At 39.6% G+C, this 25414-nt stretch overlaps 1 protein-coding gene across 12 annotated transcripts in view; it reads right to left on the bottom strand.

Annotated features, from left to right (window-relative positions):
- The window catches only part of ptprt (protein tyrosine phosphatase receptor type T), a 444335-nt gene that overhangs the window by 122358 nt on the left and 296563 nt on the right, over positions 1 to 25414 (bottom strand). For 7 of the 12 annotated variants that reach the window (XM_047347294.1, XM_047347295.1, XM_047347299.1 and 4 more), the window contains 2 exons: positions 24445 to 24474; positions 6034 to 6188 (listed from right to left, as the gene is read on the bottom strand). In XM_047347294.1, the coding sequence (XP_047203250.1) occupies positions 6034 to 6188; positions 24445 to 24474 (185 nt within the window). The remainder of the gene's footprint in view (positions 1 to 6033; positions 6189 to 24444; positions 24475 to 25414) is intronic. The other 5 variants (XM_047347298.1, XM_047347302.1, XM_047347304.1 and 2 more) reach the window with 2 other exon arrangements.

The following is a 25414-nucleotide window of genomic DNA, read 5'->3' as shown; positions in this document are numbered from 1 at the left end:
TCTCACATTGCCTTGGACTTTGTTACCGGTTTGCCCATCTCCAGAGGTATGTCAACTATTCTCACTATTGTAGATTGTTTTTCTAAGGCTTGTCATCTTGTCCCTTTAAAGAAAGCTTCATCAGCTTTCCAAACAGCTCAACTATTAGTGCAGCATGTTTTTCGTCTTCATGGCATACCACAGGGGATCTTATCAGATAGAGGGCCTCAGGTCACCTCCCGAGTGTGGAAACAGTTCTGTTCAGCTCTGGGGGCCAAGCCTACTTTAACCTCGGGTTATCATCCACAATCCAACGGAAAACTGAGCACATGAACCAACAGATGGAATCTATTCTCAGGTGTCTATCTGCTTCTGATCCCTTAGACTGGAGCACTTACCTGCCTTGGGCCGAGTACGCCATTAACTCTCATGTTTCTTCAGCTACCGGACTGTCACCTTTCGAGGCATCTGTTGGGTATCAACCACCTTTGTTTCAGGCTGATGAAAGGGACATTGCAGTTACCTCTGTTCGCCTCCATGTCTGTAGTTGCAAGAGATTCTGGTCCATTGCTTCCCAGGCTCTCCTCCGTTCAGTGGATCAGAACAAGAAGTATGCCGACCGTAAATGGAGGCCGGCCCCAGCGTATCAGCCTGGCCAAAAGGTCTGGTTGTTTTCTAAGGACATACCTTTAAAAGCAGTTTCTAAAAAACTGTCTCCCTGCTTTATTGGTCCTTATACCATTGGGTCCATCAACAGTCCTTCTGCCCTTCGCCTACCTCCTAGCCTGCGTGTGTACCCTGTATTTCATGTCTCCCAGGTTAAACCTTTCTTTTCCAGTGCTCCCTGCACTCTGGCCAAGCCCCCGCCGCCCACCCTGGACCGGCTTGGTCATCCTGTCTGGACGGTCCGTCGGATCGTGGACTCCTGTCGGTGGGGTCGCGGATGGCAGTATCTAGTGGACTGGGAAGGGTATGGACCCGAGGACTGTTCTTGGGTTCCACACTATTTTATTTGTGACCCTACATTGATCTCAGACTCTGTCTCCTCTCGACCTTCCACTTCTTCTGGGTCGCGACCACCAAGTGGCGACCATTGAAGGAGGGGTGATGTCAGGATCTTGATGTTGTCTTTGTTGTTGTGCACTGTGCTTGGCCTCTAGGTGGTTCTGGGTTTGTGAGGAGAGGTGACAGGTGTTCCATATTCCCTAATCATCCCTGGAGGGTACTTAAGATGGAGGCCGCCAGCAGTTCAGCGCCAGAGTGTTGCCCTCAGTGGTATTGACTCAAGCCACAGTTTGCCTAAGCTTGTCTTTGTCTTTTGGTAATTTTGTATTTTCTCTTTGCAGATTGGATTCCTATGCCTGACCTTGTCTTTGCAGAATCCTTATCTACTTGGGTTTTGTCACTGTAAAATAAAACTTCTTATTAAACTTCATCTGTCTCCTGATTGCTTTCTGCATGTGGGTCAAAACAATCCGTAAAACTATGACAGAACACTCTGGCCAATCTGACACAATATTAAAAATTATTGCGAGGTGAGAGGCAGACATTTTATACAGACACATTCTATTAATATATGCTTATTTATAAATATCTCTATGCCGTTAAATAGTGGTTGGGATGTTATCAGTTATCCGTTTCGCTTTGACATAAAAAAGCTAGGTTAGATCCAACTAAGTGTTCTAATTTCTTCACATTTGGGTATGAGACTTCTTATATTCAAATGTCCTCCAAAATGCCTTTAGGTTCAAGTGCAGGGTTCCAGACCACCCTGGCATGGTTAACAGTTTGAAAAAATAGATCATGTTTCTGTTTATTTATTGTGTCCGAATGTAAGGTTTTTATGCAATTCAGTGTCTTTTGCTTACATTGGTCACGTCTGTGACTCTTGATCTTGTTTAATTTGGCCATTACGTTTTCTCTTTTTCTTTTGTATGAAAGTTTGTTTTTAATAATCCCGAGACTGGGATCCACTGTGGCAGGAGGAACAATCCAAGGACCTCCATGACAGAAACAGTTAGTACAAACATTTGTTGACAGTGTGCTGGCTCCACAGGTGTCCTGAGTTGGTGTGTCCGACACCATAGCATGACGACAGGTCTCAGATCTAACTTTGGTCATACTATGTTCCCTGCATAAAACAGTCCGATCAAGCTGCTGTCTGATGTGTTTTTGGATATAACACGCACACCCGACACATCGCTGCTAACGCCATCAGTGCACCGATCCCCAGCAACCAGATCTGGCTCATTGGTAAGTGGTCCTCCAATACCGGTAGCGGCAGATTTGTGTGGTCCTGGGTTAAGCTGTACGTCACCCGCTAACAAAAGCAAAAAGGCAATATGTATTAATGCCAATATCTCCTTCTTCGAGTGGTCCGATTTTGTGTGCATGGCAGTGCACCTTGATATTAATCTAAAAAAAGCATAATATACTGTGAAGTGACCATGTCCAAAGTAGTTCAAATGAATGGTAATTTTACCATTAAAATCCTGTCTTTGTTTTAATTTGAGAAATATGATTTAGCAGGGATCCCACCGCAAACAAGAAAAAGAGTCGAGCCAAAAAGGTAAGCAGTATGTGGCCGCCTTCCTTGTTTGTTTGAGGTAGTCTTTCTACTTGTGGTGCAGAGATTGCAAGAAATCCATTGTTTTTACCTTTGCATAGTTGCTGCATGGTTCTCTATGTATTGTTGCTGTAAGGAGCCATCAAATAGGTTGGTGATTACAGTGATGCTGGATAAAAAAGCTAAAAGGTGAAAATCACACAAAGCAAACATGGAGCCCAACTAACTGAGTATCGCCATTAAACACCTAGTTTACTTATGATAAGTGCTGGTTATAAGTCATTTAACTGGCAACCCAGAAATGTCTTCTACTCAACAAATCTCTCAGACCAGTGGATCCGAATGTTGGGGATGCAACTGGTTTGTTGTAAAAGTTTAGGGGTATGAGTTCAAAATTAAGTGGTCAGAGTTGTAATAATTGTAATAAGAGATAAAAAAGATGACACGGCTGGTTAAAAAATATAGCCATTATGTTCATGTTAAACTAGCATGCTAGAATTGTTTATATGATTGTTCACTCAGTCAGTGTTGGAAGAATCCTACTGATGAAGAAGCTAAACACTTCAGACATTAAAGTATTGGACATATGTTACACTAGAAATCTGAATTCATTGGTAAGAAAGGAAGAAAAAAAAAATATGAGACAATAAAACTGTGGACTGCTTTAGGTATTAAATCTACTCATGTACCATGAGGGCATTTATAATGAGCGTCCTCTCCTGGATCAGCCTGGTGATCATTTCTGATTTTGTTTGACTACATACATTGGACTTATGTTTGTACCATGACAGCTTGTCGAATTATATATGTTTTTTGTTTTTTTTAAATAAATAAATTATTAACGGTTGTAATTTATAAAGAGGATCTGTGTTGGCTCACCTCTCCATTATTTATTTTCTATTTGCTGTATTTTTTAATGACAGTTTCCAAGCTGTGGGTGATTGTCCTCCCTTTCTTCCATCACTTCTATCATTCTTCATCTCCGTCCCACATTTCTAATACATCCAAACACAACATATTTCCTCCTACTTGGTCATAAAATCCCTCTCGTCTTATGCAAACTGGCACTGTTTGCTAATGTTCCCCAAAAAGCAGCCCAGCTTTAATATAGTCAGGAGAGTACCTGCATACCAAGAGAAATCTGCTTTGACAGCAATGTCCTGCGAAGATAGCTGGTGACTGGGTGAGAATGCAATAACACAAAAAGGCTATTTGCCCTGTGAGACTCCTTGCAGAAATATTGGGTCCCCTTCTCTGTGTCAGCGCTTTCAGTCTCATTAGGACTGAGCCTGAATCCATGCCAGTGTATGCTGCATGCAAGTAAATGTATATCCACTTTAGAAAAAAAAAATATCAAAGCTGAATTCCAGATAGGGGGACACTAATTTGTGACATTGTTATAGGCAAACATCTAACTTCATACAGTGTATGGTGAAAGTATTTATACCTCTTGTACTTTCAATTCAGTTTTATTTATATAGCGCCAATTCACAATACATGCCCTCTCAAGGCATTTCACAAAGGGTTTGGAATAGTGTAAGGTTGCTGGGGAGGTTAAACTACTGAGTGAGTTTGGCCATTTTAGAATGGGCTATGCATAGGGGAACTAAGTAAAATAATAAACTGAGGAAAAAAAAAAAAGAGATATCACTTTCTAACTTCTTGCACTTCTGAAAAGTGTCATATGCATTTGCATTCAGCCAACTTCTGTCTGATACCCTTAAATGAAATGCAGTGCAACCAAACTGCCTTCAAATCAATCACCTAATTACTAAATACATTCCCACCTGTGTGTAATTTGATCTCAATATAAATCCAACTGTTTTGTGAAAGAACCAGGGCATTATTAGAGAACATTAGTGAACAAACACCAACCCGAAGGCCAAGAAACACATCGAACAGGTCAAGGATAGAGCTGTGAAGAAGCTTTAAGCTAGTTTAGGTTATAAAACAATATCAAAAACTTTTATAATCACACAGAGCATCATCTACAGTGGATAGTATGGAGCAATCAAAAACTCCTCAAGAAATGGATGTCCACATAAACTTAACAAGCTGGGCAAGGAAAACAATCACAGAAGCAGACCCATTTAAACTCTGGAGGAGTTGCAGAGATCCTTAACTCAGCTGGGAGAATCTGTTGACAGGACAGCAATTAATCATGGACTCAAGAAAACGAGGCCAATAGGAAAGATTTCCAATAAGAAAGCCATTGATCAAAACCATTAAAAGTTCCTTTCACAGTTTGCTATAGCCCATGTAACCGAAAGTATGTGATCTGGTAAAATTAGACAAAAACGTAACTTTTTGTCTACTTGAGAAACAATGTGGAAGGCAAAAAACAAAACAAAAAACATAACACACTGAACACACTTTCTCTGGTGTAAAAGATGATGGTGCCAGTATCACGCTGTGGAGATGCATTCCTTCAGCAGGGAAAGGGAAGCAGGTCAGAGATGATGGGAGGATGGATGGAGCTAAACATGAGGCAATCCTGGCAGAGAGCCTGGTAGAGGCTGCAAAAAACTGGAGACTGACGGAGGTTCACCTTCCAGCAGCACAACAGCCCCAAACATATAGCACCAGTGCTACATAATCTAAACCTAAACTAACTTGTTTAGACTTTAGATGTTTGACTAAATCCATGACTAAATCACTAGTATGGTTTTTACAGTTACAACTGTTAACCGGAAGGTTTAAGGAGCAGAAAAAATGTTGTGCAACAGTTTAAAGGGCTAAGAGCTGAAAGAAAATATGCAAAAAAGTACACACAAAACTAAATACTGTAGTTTAAAATAAATGTAAATTAATGAGTATTTACCTATATATGCAAAATATTACCTTTTGCACATACAAATGTTACAGCTTTATGATACTGATGAAATATGCAGCATCCTGATGGTGGTTTTCAGCACAGGAACATTTTTGTACATCAGAAGGGAAAGTTAAGAAGAAGAGCACAGGCAGTTATGGCCAGCATTAGATTGGACCTGTAGGGCTCAACATCCAAGTCCTAAAGGGCAGCATGACATTTACAAGAGAAAAATGCCCACCTGAGAGCAACTGTCTAGTTGAGTACAAACACAATGTGTAATTTTAAAAAAGAAAAATGTTTTTTTAAATACGGTCAGTTCTTTTAAAAGATGCAATATGCAAGTGAAATGGGCAGTTATGTACACAAGCACAAAGTAAGATCAAAGCTTGTAAAGTAGTGAATTTTCTGCTAATGTTAAAGGTATACTTTTTAAGTAGAAAATCGGTTAGTTGAGTAAGTAATGCAATTAATATGCATGTTATACGAGAGAACCAGCCAATAAAAGGTACATAGACCGTACAAACTCTAGTTTTCTTCAGATTTCTGGAGTATTTGTTGCTTTACAAACTTTTATTAAGGAGAATATTCTCCCACAGACCTCGACATGTGCCAGTAACAGTATGTTTATTTAGCACGTGCATTTAAGACAGAACTGCAGATAAGTTTTACTCACTGAACCCATTGAGGTCTGGGCTTGAGGTGGAGAAGGGGTCGTCTTTGTGCAGGGTGCTCACTTTAGTGGTGCTCTTGTCAGCTGTGGTGATCGGACCCATCTCCCTCTGCTGAGTTGAGCTACTCGCAGTTTCCTTCTGCTTTTTGGCCAGCTTCCTACAAGTCAAACAAACGTGGAGAAAGAAATCTAAACAATGACATGAATACAAGTTTCAGAATCACAAGAAAGAGAGAGAAAAAGAGAAACAATGATATCTACATATTTATACACAAAGAAATAAGTTTTGATGAGACGTGAAGTGAATTGAATTGAGCACAAGATGAAAGACATGGTTTATGCATTGCATTAACAAAGTGAGCTATAAACTTTCAACAGACATTTGCCGCTACGTTTAGTCCTGTTTGTTGGTTGTTCAGTTTTGTGATTTTAACATCGACTCTGTAGGGAAAGAAAAAACTCTAAAGAACTCCTCAGACATGTAGTTACATGTATACCTGATGGTTAGCGCACCCAACTGCCTGCGTCTAAACAGATTCTTTTAAATCACTTTCTGTTAACATGTAAAACGTTCCGGCTGAAGGAAAGTAAGCTGTCTCTAAATGTAACAGTTTGACATGGAAGGATATAAACTTTCATCTAGTCCCCACAAGATTTGAATATCAGGTAAATCTCAACTTTATATAGCACATTTAATAGAGATACCTCTGTCCAAAGTGCTGATACACAACATCCAAAAATAACAATAAAAAATAATTTAACTACTAAGAAATATTAAAAATATAAAAATATAATAAAAGAATCTGCTCAGCTTGAGTTAAAGGCCAGTGTAAAGAGTTGGGTTTTTAACAACAACTTAAAAATGCAAAGAGACTGGGCTGTTCTAATATTCAAGGCAAGACTGTTCCAGAGTCTCGGTGCAGCCTCAGCAAATGTTCGGCCCCTCTAGTTTTCAGCCGGGATCTCGGGCAAAACCAAAGTTACCTGATTTATTGACGTTATTCATCGGACTGGAATGTGGATCGACAGAAGCTCGGAAAGATAGAGGGGAGCTAACCCATTCAAACATTTAAAAACCATCAACAAAATTTTAAAAGAAATCCTGTAGCTGACTGCAAGCCAGTACAGAGAAGCCAACACAAGAGTCATGTGCTCACAGAATAATACCTAATGCATTGTCGTGTCTTTCATTTCATTGAGGTTTGCAGATATTAATTTTTGCACAGCTGTCTGGAAGTTCCATCACAGCATTACAGTCAAGTTGAGGTCTGATCTTTGGCTGGGTTACTGCATCACCTTGCTTATTTTCTTTTTCAGCCATTCTGTTGTAGATTTGGTGCTGTTTCTAGGACCATTTCCCTGGTGATGACCCAGTTTGGACCAAGCTTCAGCTGTTGGACAGATGGCATCACATTTGACTTTAGAATACTCTGATAAACAGAGTACATGGTCCCCATTGCCACAAGATGACCCAGTCATTTAACTATGATGGTATGTAGCTTGTATGAGTTCTTCTGTTCTGATAAGCTGTGTTTGGTTTTCACCAAATGCTTTGCTTTATGGCAAAGCACCTTGACTTTGGTCTTATCAGTCCTAATAGCATAGCTCCAGAGGTTTTAGCTTTCATTCAGATAGAAATGTGCAATCCCAAGTTGTGGTACCATGCTGTTTTAGAAAGAAGAGACTTTCTACTGTTACCCTTTCAAACAGCCATATGTCTTCACTTCTATTCTTGTGGTCCTATCATAAACATTACTATTCACCATGCCAACCAAGGGCTGTTTAGTCTGAGATGGTGCTCTTCGGTTTATCATTTCTCTACACATCTTTCCCTCTATAGAAAGCTGGACTCAAAAATCTTTGGGAGTTGCCTTATGGCCATTCCCAGATAAATGGGCAACAGTTGCTAATATTTTTCTGATTTGACATCTTGAAAACAACCTGCATGCTGCACAACAACAAACTGACAAAAGCCCTGCTTTTACAGAGGTGGTTGTAGTTCTTGATAATAGGTTAAACAGATGCACCTTTTCCTCTTAGTTGCTCTGGAAGGGGAAAGTTGCTCTTGGTTTTTAACACATTACTTTGAACTGTTTCTGTATTTTACTTCCAGTCTAACATCCAGTGGTTTTAACTATATGTTATACATTATAAAACATGAATGTTTTATATTTCTGTCCATAAAGCTGTGCATTGCAGAAGCTAAGAGTTAGGCATGAAAAGCATTCCCTCACCATTTGCCCAAGTGTGTGAATGGATGAATGACACTTTTGCAGTAAAAGCAATCTGAATGGTGAGTATGAATAGAAAAGTGTTTACACTTAGTCCATTTTTACAACTAAACCTAGCTGCACTCTGCTGGTGAGATATCTCTCGAGTCTTTTTATCTCCTCCTTTTCTTTTACTGTTTACATGTCAGCGCTTCCATCTGTTAACCATTTTCTGTTGACCGTTTGGAGAGTCATCTGATCCTTCAGACATCCGGGAAACCAGAGAGTAGACATCACCATTCAACCCTGCATACTAGACTCACCCGAGTACCAAGACAACACAGGTTGTGCTTGTCTTGCATTGTGTGAACTGTCTTGAAAAGTCAGAAAATAACAATTCCATAATAATAATGATAATTAGTGTGCATCATTTTTAATGAACTCTGCTTTTGCAGAAGTTACTGAACTAGCCAAATATGCTGTTGAGCAACATAAATGAACTGTCTGTTCTGTTTTGTTCTGCAGTTTGATTCATCTCTTGGACTCAGATCCTCTCCACATTTACAAACTTACGGTGCCATCAGAGGACCACATGGTGTTTCATATGCTTCAGTGTCTGTTAAAACAACTAAAAGCATGCAGCCTCTAAAACCAAGTCAGATTTCTTATTTCTAGTCAAAAATAAAGCATAGTTATTGTAGACAATCAGAGAATGTTTGGAAATTTCATATTATTAGGCTTAATTTTTTTATTATGTGTTGAAGTGGTCATCAATTGTAGATGAATGCAAGAAATACAAGGTGCACAGTGAAAAGAGGAATACATGTTATATGAATGGCTATTTGTTTGTGTCAGTACTGTAAATAAGTCACAAATCACAGAAAGGGGTCAATGAAATTGATGTTGCAGCTGGTATTTATACATCATCCGCAGTTAGAGGGAACATCCTCATGATAAACATGGACAATTATTTTAATGTATACAGCTGCATGACTGTTGTGCTGAAAAAATGTCCAATGATTGTTTTTGCATCTTAACCTAGTGTACATGTTTATTTAAAAAGATAGCAAAACAACCATAGCTATAACTATATCATCCGCAGTATCAGTGGCGCAAAAACTGGGTATGCACAACATGCAAAGCTATAGGGGGCGCCAAAGCGACGGTGGTAAATTATTTCTAGTCGGCATTTTCTGTATTGTACTTCTAGTTGGTGCATATGTTAATGATATGAACAGTGCACCCCTCCGCTCCTTCACTACCCCTCTTGTTGCCCCCGCAATCCCCTTGAGAATGCCTGTTGTGATCTGATGACAGGAAGCTAAAGATGGAGAGGCAGAAAAGAAAGGTTTCAGGGCAGAAAACAGAAAACGGAAGAGGGACAAGAATAAAGATGCTGTAGGGATGAAAAAAAAGCTTTTCAAAGTGGCTGAAAGACAGTCAGTACGTTATGTCAGTGTGTCAAGAGGAGGCTTGTAAATATTTAGGTTAACTAAAGCTACTACAAGTAAGATGACAGATTATTGTTGTCTGTCAGCTGTGTACTGATCAGTATTTACAATATAAGAGATCATGACAAGAAAAAACGAAACTTGTTTGAGGTTATTTTGTTGTTCAGACCATAATCATTTCTTTAGATGGTGAATCATAAAACAGATAAATTATAGAACTTGAGTGTTAAAGCCTTCACTCAGATATAGAACTACAGTGCTGTCGTGATGTATCTGATCAGTCTGATCAAATGCAGTGTCCAATCAGTAGCTCATATCCAACAAGGATATCATTTAAAAATATCATTTCAAGTTTTTTAAGTGGTTTGACTGCAGTATTGTTGAAACCTCCTTAACACAAAGTTCATGCCATTCAGCTGTGAGGATGGCGAGAACAAAGAGAAGAGGGAGAATAAATCAGGATAGACAGGAGAAGATGACAGGTTGGTCTAATATTTGCTGGAAGAGTAGGAACACCCACTTAATACCAAGGGAATCATCTCTAACTTCTATTTATATTGAAAAAATGCATTAGCCAGATGTGTAATTAATTTAAAGCTATTAAATAATGCTTGTTTGACCACATGACTTTGCGGAGAGGAACACAGGCAAGGTGTGAAGTATTCCTGCCATGCCTCTGAATCTTATGGTGTCACAGATTGGACCCGAACATTTGAAAAATTCCAAGAATCCTCACGAAATCCTACAATTTTGCAATTCTTGAAAATTTGTATTATTCATGATCTGTGTGGAATAATGCGACTAGTTGTGTAATACACTCACTGGCCACTTTATTAGGTAAACCTTGTTAGTACCGGGACCCCCTTTTGCCTTCAGAAATGCCTTAGTCCTTTGTGGCATAGATTCAACAAGGTACTGGAAACATTCCTCAGAGAGTTTGGTCCATATTGACATGATAGCATCACACAGGTGCTGCAGATTTGTCGGCTGCACATCCATGATGCGAATCTTTTGTTCCACCACATCCCAAAGGTGCTCTATTGGATTGAGATCTGGTGACTGTGGAGGCCATTTGAGTCCAGTGAACTCACTGTCATGTTCAAGAAACCAGTCTGAGATTATTCGTGCTTTATGACATGGTGTGTTATCCTGCTGGAAGCAACCATCAGAAGATGGGTACACTGTGGTCATAAAGGGATGGACATGGTCAGCAACAATACTCAGGTAGGCTGTGGCGTTGACACGATGGTCATTTGGTACCAAGGGGCCCAAAGTGTGCCAAGAAAATATCCCCCACACCATTACACCACCACCAGCCGCCTGAACCGTTGATACAAGGCAGGATGGATCAATGCTTTCATGTTGTTGACGTCAAATTCTGACCCTACCATGTGAATGTTGCAGCAGAAATCAAGATTCATCAGATCAGACGTTTTTTCCAATCTTCTCTTGTCCAATTTTGGTGAGCCTGTGCGAATTGTAGCCTGAGTTTTCTGTTCTAAGCTGACAGGAGTGGCACCCGGTGTGGTCTTCCTCTGCTGTAGCCCATCTGCCTCAAGGTTCGACGTGTTGTTCGTTCAGAGATGCTCTTCTGCATGCCTTGGTTGTAACGAGTGGTTATTTGAGTTACTGTTGCCTTTCTATCAGCTCGAACCAGTCTGGCCATTGTCCTCTGACCTCTGGTATCAACAAGGCATTTGCACCCACAGAACTGCTGCTCACTGGATTTTTTCTCTTTTTTGGACCATTCTCTGTAAACCCTAGAGATGGTAGTGTGTGAAAATCTCAGTAGATCAGCAGTTTCTGAAATACTCAGACCAGCCCGTCTGGCGCCAACAACCATGCCACGTTCAAAGTCACTTAAATCACCTTTCTTCCCCATTCTGATGCTCGGTTTGAACTGCAGCAGATCGTCTTGCTTGACCATGTCAACATGCCTAAATGCTTTGAGTTGCTGCCATTTGATTGGCTGATTTGAAATTTGCGTTAACGAGCAGTTTGACAAGTGTACCTAATAAAGTGGCCGGTGAGTGTATGTTATATGTTGCCACAAATAATAAGACTGTCATATGACATATTTTACCTTTCATAGAATTGTAAGTTGCTTGTGTCTTGTATTTTGTAGTATATATTACGCTATTACATTATATTACACTGCAATATTTACCTCGCCAAGGATGTTTTGGTTTTGTCAGTGCAGAATACTTGATTTTTCTGTGCGAACCGCAACGTCAACCTTGAGCAGCTCGAAGCTGCAGACAAAAGAAGAAGCAACTATGGCGGCAAGGACGAAGAACGTATCATATGAATATCTGCAAAAACATGTAAAACACGCATTGCGGTTACACTCGCGGATGCTGAACAAATGCAAATGAAAACATTGTACATACCATTGTAAATTTTCGAGTAACTGTAGTTTAAGGATGCTGTCTTTTGTATTAAAAAGAACACTGCGTTCTGTTCAGCAAGCTTGTCTCGCAACAATGCTGTGTAACACCCAATTGTTGATAACTCATACTGGGGTCCCAAAACTGGTTGGTGCTTAACAAAACAACAAAGTTTGAAGGCATGCAAACCAAACCGGTTACTTCGGTGGAGAAAACACTAATGGAGCCCAAAGCCTGGGCCATATCGGAAGAAGTGCTCTTTTTGGATTGGGGGATAGGTTTAAGAATAAGGTGTGAATGAAGTGTAGAGTGAGTTTAGGGTTAGGGTCAGGTTTAGGCCATAGAAATGTATGGAAAATAAATGGAAGTCAATGCAAGGTCCCTAAAAAGATAGAAAGACATAATGTATCAGTATGAGTGTGTGTGTGTGTGTGTGTATGTTTATCAGGAGGAAAATATTTGAGCTCCTTCTGAGCTGTGTGTGCTGGACATTCAGTCTTTTCACCTCGGAGTGTTACACACACCGTTGTATCGGGCTGCTGCTCAGCGCTGTGAATTGAGTTGGCGTGTTCCTCAGTGACTTATCACGAATCCGCCTCCTTGCAAGTGTTTCTAAGGGAATGAGCTATCTCTGCAAAGCCAGTTCAAAAAGGCCAATGCTAGACAAGTGTATTTTATCTACTGCATGATTGAGCAGTATGTGACTTTTTTATATACACGTACATCATAACTTTTTGCTTCCAATGTTTTTTGCTGGAAAAAGTCAATTAGTTTTTTTAAACCACAATGGTTGTGCATTTTGAAAGGCCCTTTGCCAACTTCATTAACATGTATCAATCAACAAGGTTCTGGCATAATTATGGCTGAATTTGCTAGTACTCTTGTTTTGAGAGTTAGGGAAGCTCATTTAAACTGGTTGGTTTTCTGTCACAGACCCAGGTTTTAATAATACACTATGCATTTTCAATAGGTCTCAAGGCTACGGCTTTGCGAAAGCCATGCCATGTGCTTTATTGTTTATCTGCATTATCCATTACAAAACCAGTTTTTAGTGTCTGTTTTTCTGATCATTTTCCTGCAGGATCAACCAACTGTGTCCAACTAACAACCATCTGACCCACTAAAAGTAAACAAAAGTTGTAGAATTTGAGGCAAAATTTGACCAGTTCAAGATTTCAAAAATATTCAAGTTGCTTGTTGTTTAATCGTTATATTCATTCCCCCGTTGGGTGTATGTAAACCTCTTACTGGCACTTTTGAAAATGTCTTTCGTCAGACAATAATGAGGTGTGAATTTCAAATCTCATGTCTGAGGAAACTATTTAGAATGTCACGGATTATAAACTATTTAGAACATATTTAGTTGAAAATTTTTCTACAACTTCTGTTGCCAGCATTATAAACTGCTCTGGCCCTTCCTGTCTGTTCATTGCTAATATCTCTAATTTTGTTGAATAAACAGTTAAACTGTGGGCATATCATGAGCTGCAGAATTATTCATTCTGAACAGAGTAAGCATGGAGCCTGCTTATTTTTGTTTGCTTGCAGGTGTGTATATGGTTTGTGTCTGAACAGTGAGATTGCCTGCACACCGATGCTTTTCTGTGTATTATGAGAGAATATAATAATCGATGCTTGCAGTGTACTATTTCATCCATAATCTTTTTGGTTTTATGAGGTGCTTGTTCTGCTTAAATGTTTGTGAGAACCAGTGTGTGTCTGAGTGTGTGTATGTCGGCAAAACATTGTTGATCCCTTCGAAGGTCAGAAAGCAATAAGCGAGAGGTCGGCTTTGGACGAACTATTTCCTTTATCCCTATCAATCCTTCGGCCCACAGTATACTGGCAACAATGTATGCATGTAAGTTGTGTGTGTTTGTGTGTGTGTGTGTGTGTGTGTGTGTAGTCCTTCAGTGTTGACTAATTTTTCCCATGGGGTTGTGCTTGTCAAGTCCATAAAAGTGTACATTTCCAGTAGTTGGGTCTAGACTACCTCAAAAAGTGGGTCTCGGTCCAGTTGTTTGGTCTGAACTAGGGTTCGCATGAGTGTATTCACACCTGCATAAAAGGTCCGGATCTGGGGGGAAAACAAACTCTGGTTCGTTTAAACCGGACCAAGGGTGTCAGGTGTAAACACACCTATTTCTTGGAGGGAATTTGATACCTTTACTCTTCAGTCTACCTTAATGTTTGAGTCACAACACATTGTGATTAGGGGCCAAGCAACTACTTAGAGTGGTCTATTCTTGACTATCTGAATGCACTTTAATAAAAAGTAGGGATAAGATGGGAAGGAGGTCGATGTGGGATAAAAAGGGAATGAAGGACATAAAAACTGAAGAATGTTTAAATTCTAACTAAAGTGGTAAAAGCAATAGGCACTGGCTCAAAACTGATATGGACAGGACCTTCTCATTATCCTTCCCATTCTTTCACTTCACTTCTTCCTATCACACATTTATCCCAATAATGGGCTCGTTTAAATGACAAATTTCTTCATATTTTAATTGGTAATGAGTGCGACATAATCCTTCTTTAATGAATATCACGGCGGCAGTTCATTAACTGCTCAGGTTAACCCACCCGTCGGCAGCCCTACTGAGACTCATGAGCCACTCCTGTGCCCCCGGCGTCGCTAATTGCAGGCTATTTGATGTGTCGATAATGAGAGATGTGTGGTAAGGAGACGTTCAAAACCATAAGGGAAACTGTGTGGTTCCCCTGATGGTTTTAAGAACAGTTTCAATCCCAAGAGGCACAAGATGGGAGGAAATGAAGTGAAGTGAAGCAGCAGTTCTCTTGATACGGGGGAGAAAAAAAGAAATCTGCCTTTTAATTGTTTCTTATGTGATGTATTAGACGTCAGGAGCCTTAAGGGGTTCATTTCCCAAAAGCCGTGTTTCCATTAAAAAAGACTAATTACTGAAGGTTATTCATTTTATAGAATAAAGAGAGTTCCTTTATTTTATGCTTAATTGTACAGGATGAAATAACGTAGAATGAACCATAACGAGTGAGTATTGTTCCAGCTGAAGTGAGCCCTTTTTATAATAATGCATCAATATTAAACCCATAGGCCAGTCTGCAGCTTCCTGACCCAACAGCTGCCTCAATGTTTCACACACTGATACAAACCACATTAACTAGCAGTGTTTAAATGACATGCTACATCACAACATGCATGCACAAAACGATCAAGTTTACCACAAGTCCTTGAGGTGAAAATGCCAAACACAAGAGTGGCAATAAATAGTAAAGGAAAAGAGTGTAAACGGATTAATCTGCAAAGTCCTAAAACCTCAGCCATTAAAACCTGGTTCTGTTGTTTTGTTTCTACTGTAATCTACAGAGTAACAGACTCATGAGCCCTGCAAAGTTTACGCTAAACTCTAAATGCTAAGCAGAGAAACCGTGATTTGACAGAACTGATGGCACAATCTCATTTTTAGCCTGAATTGTAAACCTTTGTCTTGAATGAAAGAAATTGTGCTGCCCAAGTTACTTTGTGCTGAATACAGAAGATTCTGGATCTTAGATCTATGAAAATGCTTGATTCACAGCAAAATGTTTGTTTTGTCATTTCTTGGATTCATTTTTTTTTTCTAAGGAAATAATTTTTCACCTGCAGCTTGACCATTACTGTTTCTTCAAAAGAAATTAGGCCTGCTCAGAGGATTGCTTTCATTTTAGTTGATGCACAGCAACTCCACAGGCTGACCTGGAGGTATCCAGTAAACCAGCGGAAGCAACATTAATTGCAATTGTCAAAGAACTGGCCGAAAACCCCTGTATTATGCCTGGAATGGCCTCAGCTGCTCAGTTGGCAGCTGTATAACTCAAATATTCTCGAGCCATCCCCTGCTAGAGTCTGCAGTCAGACAGACAGTCAGTCACCTCAGGATGACAGCGGTAGCTCCAGAGGAGGCTGCAGGCAAAACCCAAACAAACTTTCATCTAAGTATCACAACCCAAACAAGGGAGGGAGAGATGGAGGGCTACAGGATGAGGTGAGGAGAAAAACACACACAGAGACATTGCAGACATGTATCAATTCGACACACATTGAAATTCCTCCCTCAAATATTGGTTCCTCAGGCTAACCCTGCAGATGCGAAAGCAAGTGTATTCACATGCATTTAGATTTGCAGTATAATGAATTATTTTGCTTTATATTTAATTTGACTTTAGAATCTCTTGTTATTTTATTGCCTTAACAGTATACCACCTGTTTTGACTAAAAGGGTTGTAATTAATATTTACACATGATAGTGCTCCCCCTCCCCCACACATTGGTCCAAGCTGTCAGTCAGCTGTGTATGAAGAAGAAGAAACTATCCAAACTTGCCCCCATTAAAAAAAAAAATATAAATAAAAGCTATCTAGACATTTTTCTAAAAATAACAGATTGTTTTGGTTCTGATTCCAGAGGAGAAATGTTTTAAAAATAACCTTAGTAAAAGTTATCATGTCACTAAAATAAACTTCCAACTGTAGGCCCGAGTCTGGGAAGATAAACATATTCAGCTCTGAATGTTACTTTGCAAAGAAAGTATACTGTGCAACATTATCAGTTTAATTATTATATTTACTTGGTTTTCATTTAATTTTTTTAATTCCAACACCGTGTAAGTTTGTTAATAGAAATCTAACTTGTTAAACACTTTGCTGGCTCTCTGGGTTTTAAACTGACTAGTGAGTTCTGCTGATGTTAAAACCTTTTTTAAAATTAGTCCCAAATTAACATTATTACAGCTATAATCTCTTATAAGAACAAGTACAAAATTTTAGATTTTGTTTTAATTTTATTTTAATACAAAAATATTATAAACTGATATTTTTGCTTATCAAACCAGTTAAACCCACCCCAAGCAAGACTACTTTATAACTGGAGCTTAGAAGTACCAAATGTGTAATGACATTTGCTGCAAAATGATACATTTACAAATGCTTGGCCTGTTAATTCATTATTATTTACCTAAGAGTGTTTATACCGAAGCATAAATAGAAAATGCATTTGATAAATAACTACAACAAATTTTAAGCAGTTTATCTGTTACCACATTCAATTTATCAGCCTTTCCATGGTGACAGAAAGTGGCATGACAAGGACCAAGACTATAAGGCTCAGGCTATCGCCATATGCAAAAGGGTAAAGGAGTTCATTTCCTCAATAGTTTTGGATGAAAAAGTGTTTCCTGATGTAAAAATCAGGTACATGACCCGCAGAGTAATAATGATGTGGTGTTGCTGTTTGATGCAGAAGGAGAAGTGGAGACGTGAAGTTAGATACCTGCTGTTAAATTTAAGAAAGAAACAAAACCCTGATAATACTGTCAAAGAACTCCACTGAACCGACGTCTTTAATACACATAGTTAAACATTTCCAGTAAGTTATGCTTATGTGGAATTTAAAGTAAAACTAAATCCCAAATCCACTTTATTTTGCAGATAAACTGTATAAATTGGGCCTTAAGGGGGCTATCTTTATGTTTCTGTGTGTTTTTTTACATTTTCAGGTAAATATTTGCCCTGAAACCATTTTAGTGCTGCCCTCTTTGGGTTGAACTATGGCTACTGTGGCTGAATTTTGTTTCAAACCTTAAATCTTATTTCATGTCGTCATAATAGCCCCTGCGTTCGGGTATAAAACCATCTCACTCAGACACACGCCCGCATTCTGTCCTCCACTGCCTAGGCAGCGCCAGCTTCAGCCAAACTGATGGAGCTCATGCCCACCGGGCTCCATAAAGCCTCCCTTAACCTCTGGTGACAAAGTAGATGAAAGATCCTCCACCTCAAAAGATCTATCCATGGTGAAACTATCAGCGTCGCTCTGCTTGCTCTCCATGTTTCAATATGTCAAATAAAGCTAGCTGCCCCCATCACTCGTCCTCCTGACCAAACCCCTGCTCTTTCCCACACTTGGCCACACCCCTCAGCGTCTCTAGGCACCACCCACTTTGCCTGGGGCAGGGTTAGGCTTTAACATTGGGTTTAGTTCCACTTTAAATAACTGTAAAATATAGATATGACAATAAAATATGACAATGTGTTTTACTAAAGGCTGATGAAGCAGTCAGCACTTTATTTTATATTTTTTGAAAGTGTAGTCCTTGCTTGCTTCTTTACAGGTCCTTCTCAAAATATTAGCATATTGTGATAAAGTTAATTATTTTCCATAATGTCATGATGAAAATTTAACATTCATATATTTTAGATTCATTGCACACTAACTGAAATATTTCAGGTCTTTTATTGTCTTAATACGGATGATTGTGGCATACAGCTCATGAAAACCCAAAATTCCTATCTCACAAAATTAGCATATTTCATCCGATAAATAAAGGAAAAGTGTTTTTAATACAAAAAACATCAACCTTCAAATAATCATGTACAGTTATGCACTCAATACTTGGTCGAGAATCCTTTTGCAGAAATGACTGCTTCAATGCGGCGGGGCATGGAGGCAATCAGCCTGTGGCACTGCTGAGGTCTTATGGAGGCCCAGGATGCTTCGACAGCGGCCTTTAGCTCATCCAGTGTGTTGGGTCTTGAGTCTCTCAACGTTCTCTTCACAATATCCCACAGATTCTCTATGGGGTTCAGGTCAGGAGAGTTGGCAGGCCAATTGAGCACAGTGATACCATGGTCAGTAAACCATTTACCAGTGGTTTTGGCACTGTGAGCAGGTGCCAGGTCGTGCTGAAAAATGAAATCTTCATCTCCATAAAGCTTTTCAGCAGATGGAAGCATGAAGTGCTCCAAAATCTCCTGATAGCTAGCTGCATTGATCCTGCCCTTGATAAAACACAGTGGACCAACACCAGCAGCTGACACAGCAACCCAGACCATCACTGACTGTGGGTACTTGACACTGGACTTCTGGCATTTTGGCATTTCCTTCTCCCCAGTCTTCCTCCCGACTCTGGCACCTTGATTTCCGAATGACATGCAGAATTTGCTTTCATCCGAAAAAAAGTACTTTGGACCACTGAGCAACAGTCCAGTGCTGCTTCTCTGTAACCCAGGTCAGGCGCTTGACCTGGGGAATGCAGCACCTGTAGCCCATTTCCTGCACGGTGGCTGTGCACGGTGGCTCTGGATGTTTCTACTCCAGACTCAGTCCACTGCTTCCGCAGGTCCCTCAAGGTCTGGAATCGGCCCTTCTCCACAATTTTCCTCAGGGTCCGGTCACCTCTTCTCGTTGTGCAGCGTTTTCTGCCACACTTTTTCCTTCCCACAGACTTCCCACTGAGGTGCCTTGATACAGCACTCTGGGAACAGCCTATTCGTTCAGAAATTTCTTTCTGTGTCTTACCCTCTTGCTTGAGGGTGTCAATAGTGGCCTTCTGGACAGCAGTCAGGTCGGCAGTCTTACACATGATTGGGGTTTTGAGTTATGAACCAGGCTGGGAGTTTTAAAGGCCTCAGGAATCTTTTGCAGGTGTTGATTCAGATGATTAGGTTCATAGCTCGTTTAGAGACCCTTTAAATGATATGCTAATTTTGTGAGACAGGAATTTTGGGTTTTCATGAGCTGTATGCCAAAATCATCCGTATTAAGACAATAAAAGACCTGAAATATTTCAGTTAGTGTGCAATGAATCTAAAATATATGAATATTAAATTTTCATCATGACATTATGGAAAATAATTAACTTTATCACAATATGCTAATACTTTGAGAAGGACCTGTATGTTCAAATATTAATATACGGAAATATACAGGGGTTGGACAATGAAACTGAAACACTTGGTTTTAGACCACAATAATTTATTAGTATGATGTAGGGCCTCCTTTTGCGGCCAATACAGCGTCAATTCGTCTTGGGAATGACATATACAAGTCCTGCATAGTGGTCAAAGGGATTTTAAGCCATTCTTCTTGCAGGATAGTGGCCAGGTCACTACGTGATACTGGTGGAGGAAAACGTTTCCTGACTCGCTCCTCCAAAACACCCCAAAGTGGCTCAATAATATTTAGATCTGGTGACTGTGCAGGCCATGGGAGATGTTCAACTTCACTTTCATGTTCATCAAACCAATCTTTCACCAGTCTTGTTGTGTGTATTGGTGCATTGTCATCCTGATACACGGCACCGGCTTCAGGATACAATGTTTGAACCATTGGATGCACATGGTCTTCAAGAATGTTTCGGTAGTCCTTGGCTGTGAAGCGCCCATCTAGCACAAGTATTGGGCCAAGGGAATGCCATGATATGGCAACCCAAACCATCACTGATCCACCCCCATGCTTCACTCTGAACATGCAACAGCCTGGGTGGTACGCTTCTTTGGGGCTTCTCCACACCGTAATTCTCCCGGATGTGGAGAAAACAGTAAAGGTGGACTCATCCGAGAACAATACATGTTTCACATTGTCCACAGCCAAAGATTTGCGCTCCTTGCACCATTGAAACTGACGTTTGGCATTGGCATGAGTGACCAAAGGTTTGGATATAGCAGCCCGGCCATGTATATTGACCCTGTGGAGCTCCTGACGGACAGTTCTGGTGGAAACAGGAGTGTTGAGGTGCACATTTAATTCTGCCGTGATTTGGGCAGCCGTGGTTTTATGTTTTTTGGATACAATCTGGGTTAGCACCCGAACATCCCTTTCAGACAGCTTCCTCTTGCGTCCACAGTTAATCCTGTTGGATGTGGTTCGTCCTTCTTGGTGGTATGCTGACATTACCCCGGATACCGTGGCTCTTGATACATCACAAAGACTTGCTGTCTTGGTCATAGATGCGCCAGCAAGACGTGCACCAACAATTTGTCCTCTTTTGAACTCTGGTATGTCACCAATAATGTTGTGTGCATTTCCATATTTTGAACAAAACTGTGCTCTTACCCTGCTAATTGAACCTTCACACTCTGCTCTTACTGGTGCAATGTGCAATCAATGAAGACTGGCTACCAGGCTGGTCCAATTTAGCCATAAAACCTACCACACTAAAATGACAGGTGTTTCAGTTTCATTGTCCAACCCCTGTATATTGAAAATTTCAGTCCAAGCAATAAAAAAAAAATACAGTTTTATAAATAAGTCAGTATTTTTTGCTCTAACCTCATTTTTCTTTCAATTTTCACTTTTTTTTATTCAGTGTTTTGTTCTTTTTGCAAAAATTGATGAAGTTTAGTTTTATTGTTTTAAGAAAATGCAGTTCCTTTATTGCTTCCTAATGTTGCATAAATATCTGTGAGTGTTTAAAAAGAAAAAGATTTCTAATATTTTTCATATAATTACCAAAATTATTACAATTTCAAGGACCTTGCAGAATCAGACCACACCGGCATAATATTCTTAAAGTTAATGATGTGTCACATTGAAAGAATGAAAGAACATTAAAATGATGACTATTTTCCAATTTCCAATACGCTTATAAATTGGTTTAAACAATACAATGTTGGTGAATATAGCAATACCACATTATTAGGAGGTACTTTTGTATGATCACTCTCACTTCATTGCTCCAAGTTTATTACAATCTATTATTACCACTTCATGTGTTCTCCTAAACATATTTAAGGTAAAACATGAGCAGCAAAATGTTAAATTAAAAATAATTATCTGTTGAACGCTCTTATTCTGGGCTGCATGGTGGGGCAGTTGGTAGCACTGTTGCCTTGCAGCAAGAAGGTCCTGGGTTCGATACCTGGCCAGGGATCTTTCTGCATGGAGTTTGCATGTTCTCACCAGGTACTCCGGCTTCCTCCCACAGTCTAAAGACATGCCTGTTAGGTTAATTGTTCTCTCTAAATTGCTCTTAGGTGTATGAATGAGTGTGTGCAAGGTTGTTTGTGTGTTGCCCTGCGATGGACTGGCGACCTGTTCAGAGTGGACCCCACCTCTCGCCCGTAGACTGCTGAAGATAGGCACCAGCTACCCCGTGACCCACTATGGAATAAGCGGTAGAAACTGACTGACTGACGCTCTCATTCTATAAAGCTGGTGCCAAAGTGCCAGAGGGAAGCTATTTTAGGGCAAGTGGCATTTGTTCCCACTTTTTTAGGACTCACACCAAATTTAGAGAAAGTGTTCTGGAGCTTTGAAGATACATTGAGAAGCAGGGAGTTTTCAGAAATTCTCTGCAGGGATTTTCTGATGAGCTCAGGGCAAAAGACTGCAGACATCCGCATAGGTAAGCAGGTAAATGTGTATGTGTGAGTGTGTCATTACGTGCTTGTGCATACCTTAAGACAGCTATAATAGCTCTTCATTAGAAGTAGTTAATAAGCAGGAAATGGCCACTTGGTGGAGGAGATAAGAGTGAATTACATTGACCTTTTAGGGTGAGACTCTTTAAGAGGCAGGGCTTGCAGATGATCCAGAGGAACTTTAACTAAAATATTCCCTTCTGCACCTCATCAGCATGTGTGTGAGCTATTGTCACAACAGTTTCACACAAAATAAACATACAATAATTTAAAAAAGCTGATTTAAGTGTGATCCCGTTAAGATACAGGGGATTATGTCAAAGCTACTGACACATTAGCCCGCAACAAAAATACTGTTTGTCATAAATCCCCCTTAGATTTTTACCAAGTCCCGCGTTTGATGAAGGGTTTTACACAAACCGCTGTTGAAGTATTCCTTAAATAATAAGGAAAAACATCCAGTCTAGTCCTCATTTCTTTCATTTTTCATCAAAGCAGCCAGAAATTCTTTAAAACACTTTTAAAGCGTTCTGGAACAAAAATTCTGTTTAGGATTTTGGCTGCATTGTCACTCATCTTATGCTCTGTGAACGTTTCGCTTGAATAAAGGTTGTTCGCAAAAGTAGAGCTTCCCCTTAGAAAAATGCCCTATAGTGTAGTTGGTTATTTTATACTTGACTTTGTCAGATTAAAAAAAATGGACAGGACTTCCACAGGACTTTTCATACTCACTTTGACAACCAACATTTAAAGTAATTCTCTTTAACTGACTGAAAATCAACAGTAAGATAATGTGGTTGTACAGCTACCTTCCAGCAGAAGGTAGCTTAGAGTTATTTTGGTTTGATCAGATGTCATATTCTGACATTGTTTAACAGTCAACTGACACAAATGAGAATTTTAAACCAAAAATAAAATTATAATTTGATCATGTCTATGAGTATCTATGTCCATATTTCATGGAGAAAATTAACAGGTATGCAATGGTATAAACACTTGGGCACAAAGAAGGGTTTTCTGTCTGGGCAATAAGCACCAAGGTTAGTTTTATGTTCAGAAAAAAGAATTAGGCAATCAAAAATTCTTGTGTTTGGTCCCCAGAGACAGATTAGTCTGTCCTACAGTCTTTGGAGTATTTGGTTTTCTTGTGTGAATACCATCAACTTATAATTTCTTCAGCCAATCATACTTTAAATTTGTATCCGCCAGGTATTTTCTTCACCAGTTCAGCGAATTTACACTAACCCAAAGGTGCCTTTTGTAGGAAACGTCTTCAGTGAAAATGGCAGCAGATGGCGGTGATATTGTCACAGATCAGCTGTTATACCCCCCCGCCTGCAAAGTGGCCAAGTATAATTTATTTTATAAACAGATTCTCTTTACCCATTTTTAAAAATTGAAAATATTTATTTGCTCATACTTCTGCATCAACTTGCAAAACTTTAAAGTCTGCAAAATTTTAGATAATAACTGTCTTGACATATCGAGGATGAACTATTGTAAATGGTAAATGGCCTGCACTTGTATAGCGCTTTATCAAGTCCCCAGAGACCCCAAAGCGCTATACACTACAATCAGTCATTCACCCATTCACACACACTGATAGTGGTAGTCACAGCTGCCCTGGGGCAGACTGACAGAAGTGAGGCTGCCATACACAGGCCTCACTGAGCCCTCTGACCACCATCAGCAGGCAGGGAGGGTGTCTTGCCCAAGGACATAGCAACTGAAGCAGACGGAGCAGCGATTCAAACCGGCAACCCACCGGTTTCAGGACAAACCTCTACCACTGTCGCCACGGTCGCCCCGTGTCAAGCAGTGTCTCTGTTTTTCTCAATTTCTAAAATACATACATACATACATTTTGGCTGATTAGCGAAAATATAAGGTGTAACATTCAATTAAAATGTAATATTATACATGCTTAAAGGTGTGAAATCCGCTGTTTTTTGCAATGAAGCTATATAAGAACAGGTATCTGCTCCATGTACCAGATAGCCTGTTGTGGCAGAAGGCTGCAGTGTCTGACCACCAAATAGCAGCTTTACAATGTGAGATAATCATTTAAACATGTTCTCATACTCAACAAAGTTTAGTTCAGAAACTTGTGATGAAGCTAAACAGAACAAACAAAACAAAGGATACCAGAAACAATATATAAAATGCTAAGAAAGCAGTTGTGCCTGATGTGAAGTCTCTACTTACAGGTAATAAGAGTAGGAATAAGCATGTCTTCTGAAGCATGGTGAGGTGAGGCCGATGATGAAAACAGAGCAAAAACCCAGAAGAAGACAAACACATTTGATTAGTTCATGATTTGAGTTAAAAAAAAAGTTCTCTGTTAACCTAAACAAGCTGTCACTGTGAATTTAGTTTCCGTGTGTCCTCATATTTATTTCAATAGGTTTTAATTAAAACTCAACTTTTTACAAACAATTTTTAGTTACCTAGATGAAGATGTTTTTATGTTGGACCAATATGATTAGAAGGAAGTTTTGAAAAGATTTGTTTACTTGTGTTAGTGTTTTCTTATTAGTTGCCAACATTGCACATTAAATGTAATAATTATCTCTACCATGCAAAATTATCTTACTTATTTTACAAAAGTCTTCGCGCTTGTTAACTTTTGAGAAAATAAAATCTGTTTATTGGTACATAAAACAGCTTCCAATAAAAGCTTGAAGCTAAGTGTACGAGTGTCCGAACCTCTTCCAAAGCTCTGATTGCACACATTAAGAAATTACAACAATATTATAACGTGATTAAGACCAGATAATTTTCTTTGTAATGCATGAAATGCATTCAGGAATACATCTAAAAGAATATAAACTGTACAAAAATACCCGATATATTACACACACTGATTATTTACCAAAGTCAGGTTAAAATATAAAAAGTTATGTGGAAAATCTAAATTGTTGCCACTTCATTGGATTAAAAAGTGAAGGTAGCAATTACAGCTAATCAAATGCACTCGATTAGCTGACAATCACCAGTTTGACCACCTCTTTAAAACCAACATCTTGGAGCATTCAGGTCTCTGTTAACAAAAAGGCAACGTGGCAAGCTATTAATGATGACCTTAGAGAGGGAAGTGTTGCTGCCCAGCAATCTTGAAAATTGAAATCTGAAGGTGGTATTGAAATTTGAAGACCATTTTCAAACTATTTTAAGT

The sequence above is a fragment of the Girardinichthys multiradiatus genome, chromosome 20, assembly GCF_021462225.1.
Source record: "Girardinichthys multiradiatus isolate DD_20200921_A chromosome 20, DD_fGirMul_XY1, whole genome shotgun sequence".
NCBI classification, from domain to species: domain Eukaryota; kingdom Metazoa; phylum Chordata; class Actinopteri; order Cyprinodontiformes; family Goodeidae; genus Girardinichthys; species Girardinichthys multiradiatus.
Note: the sequence above shows the minus strand (reverse complement) of the source record. Positions and strands in the feature narration are given on the sequence as shown.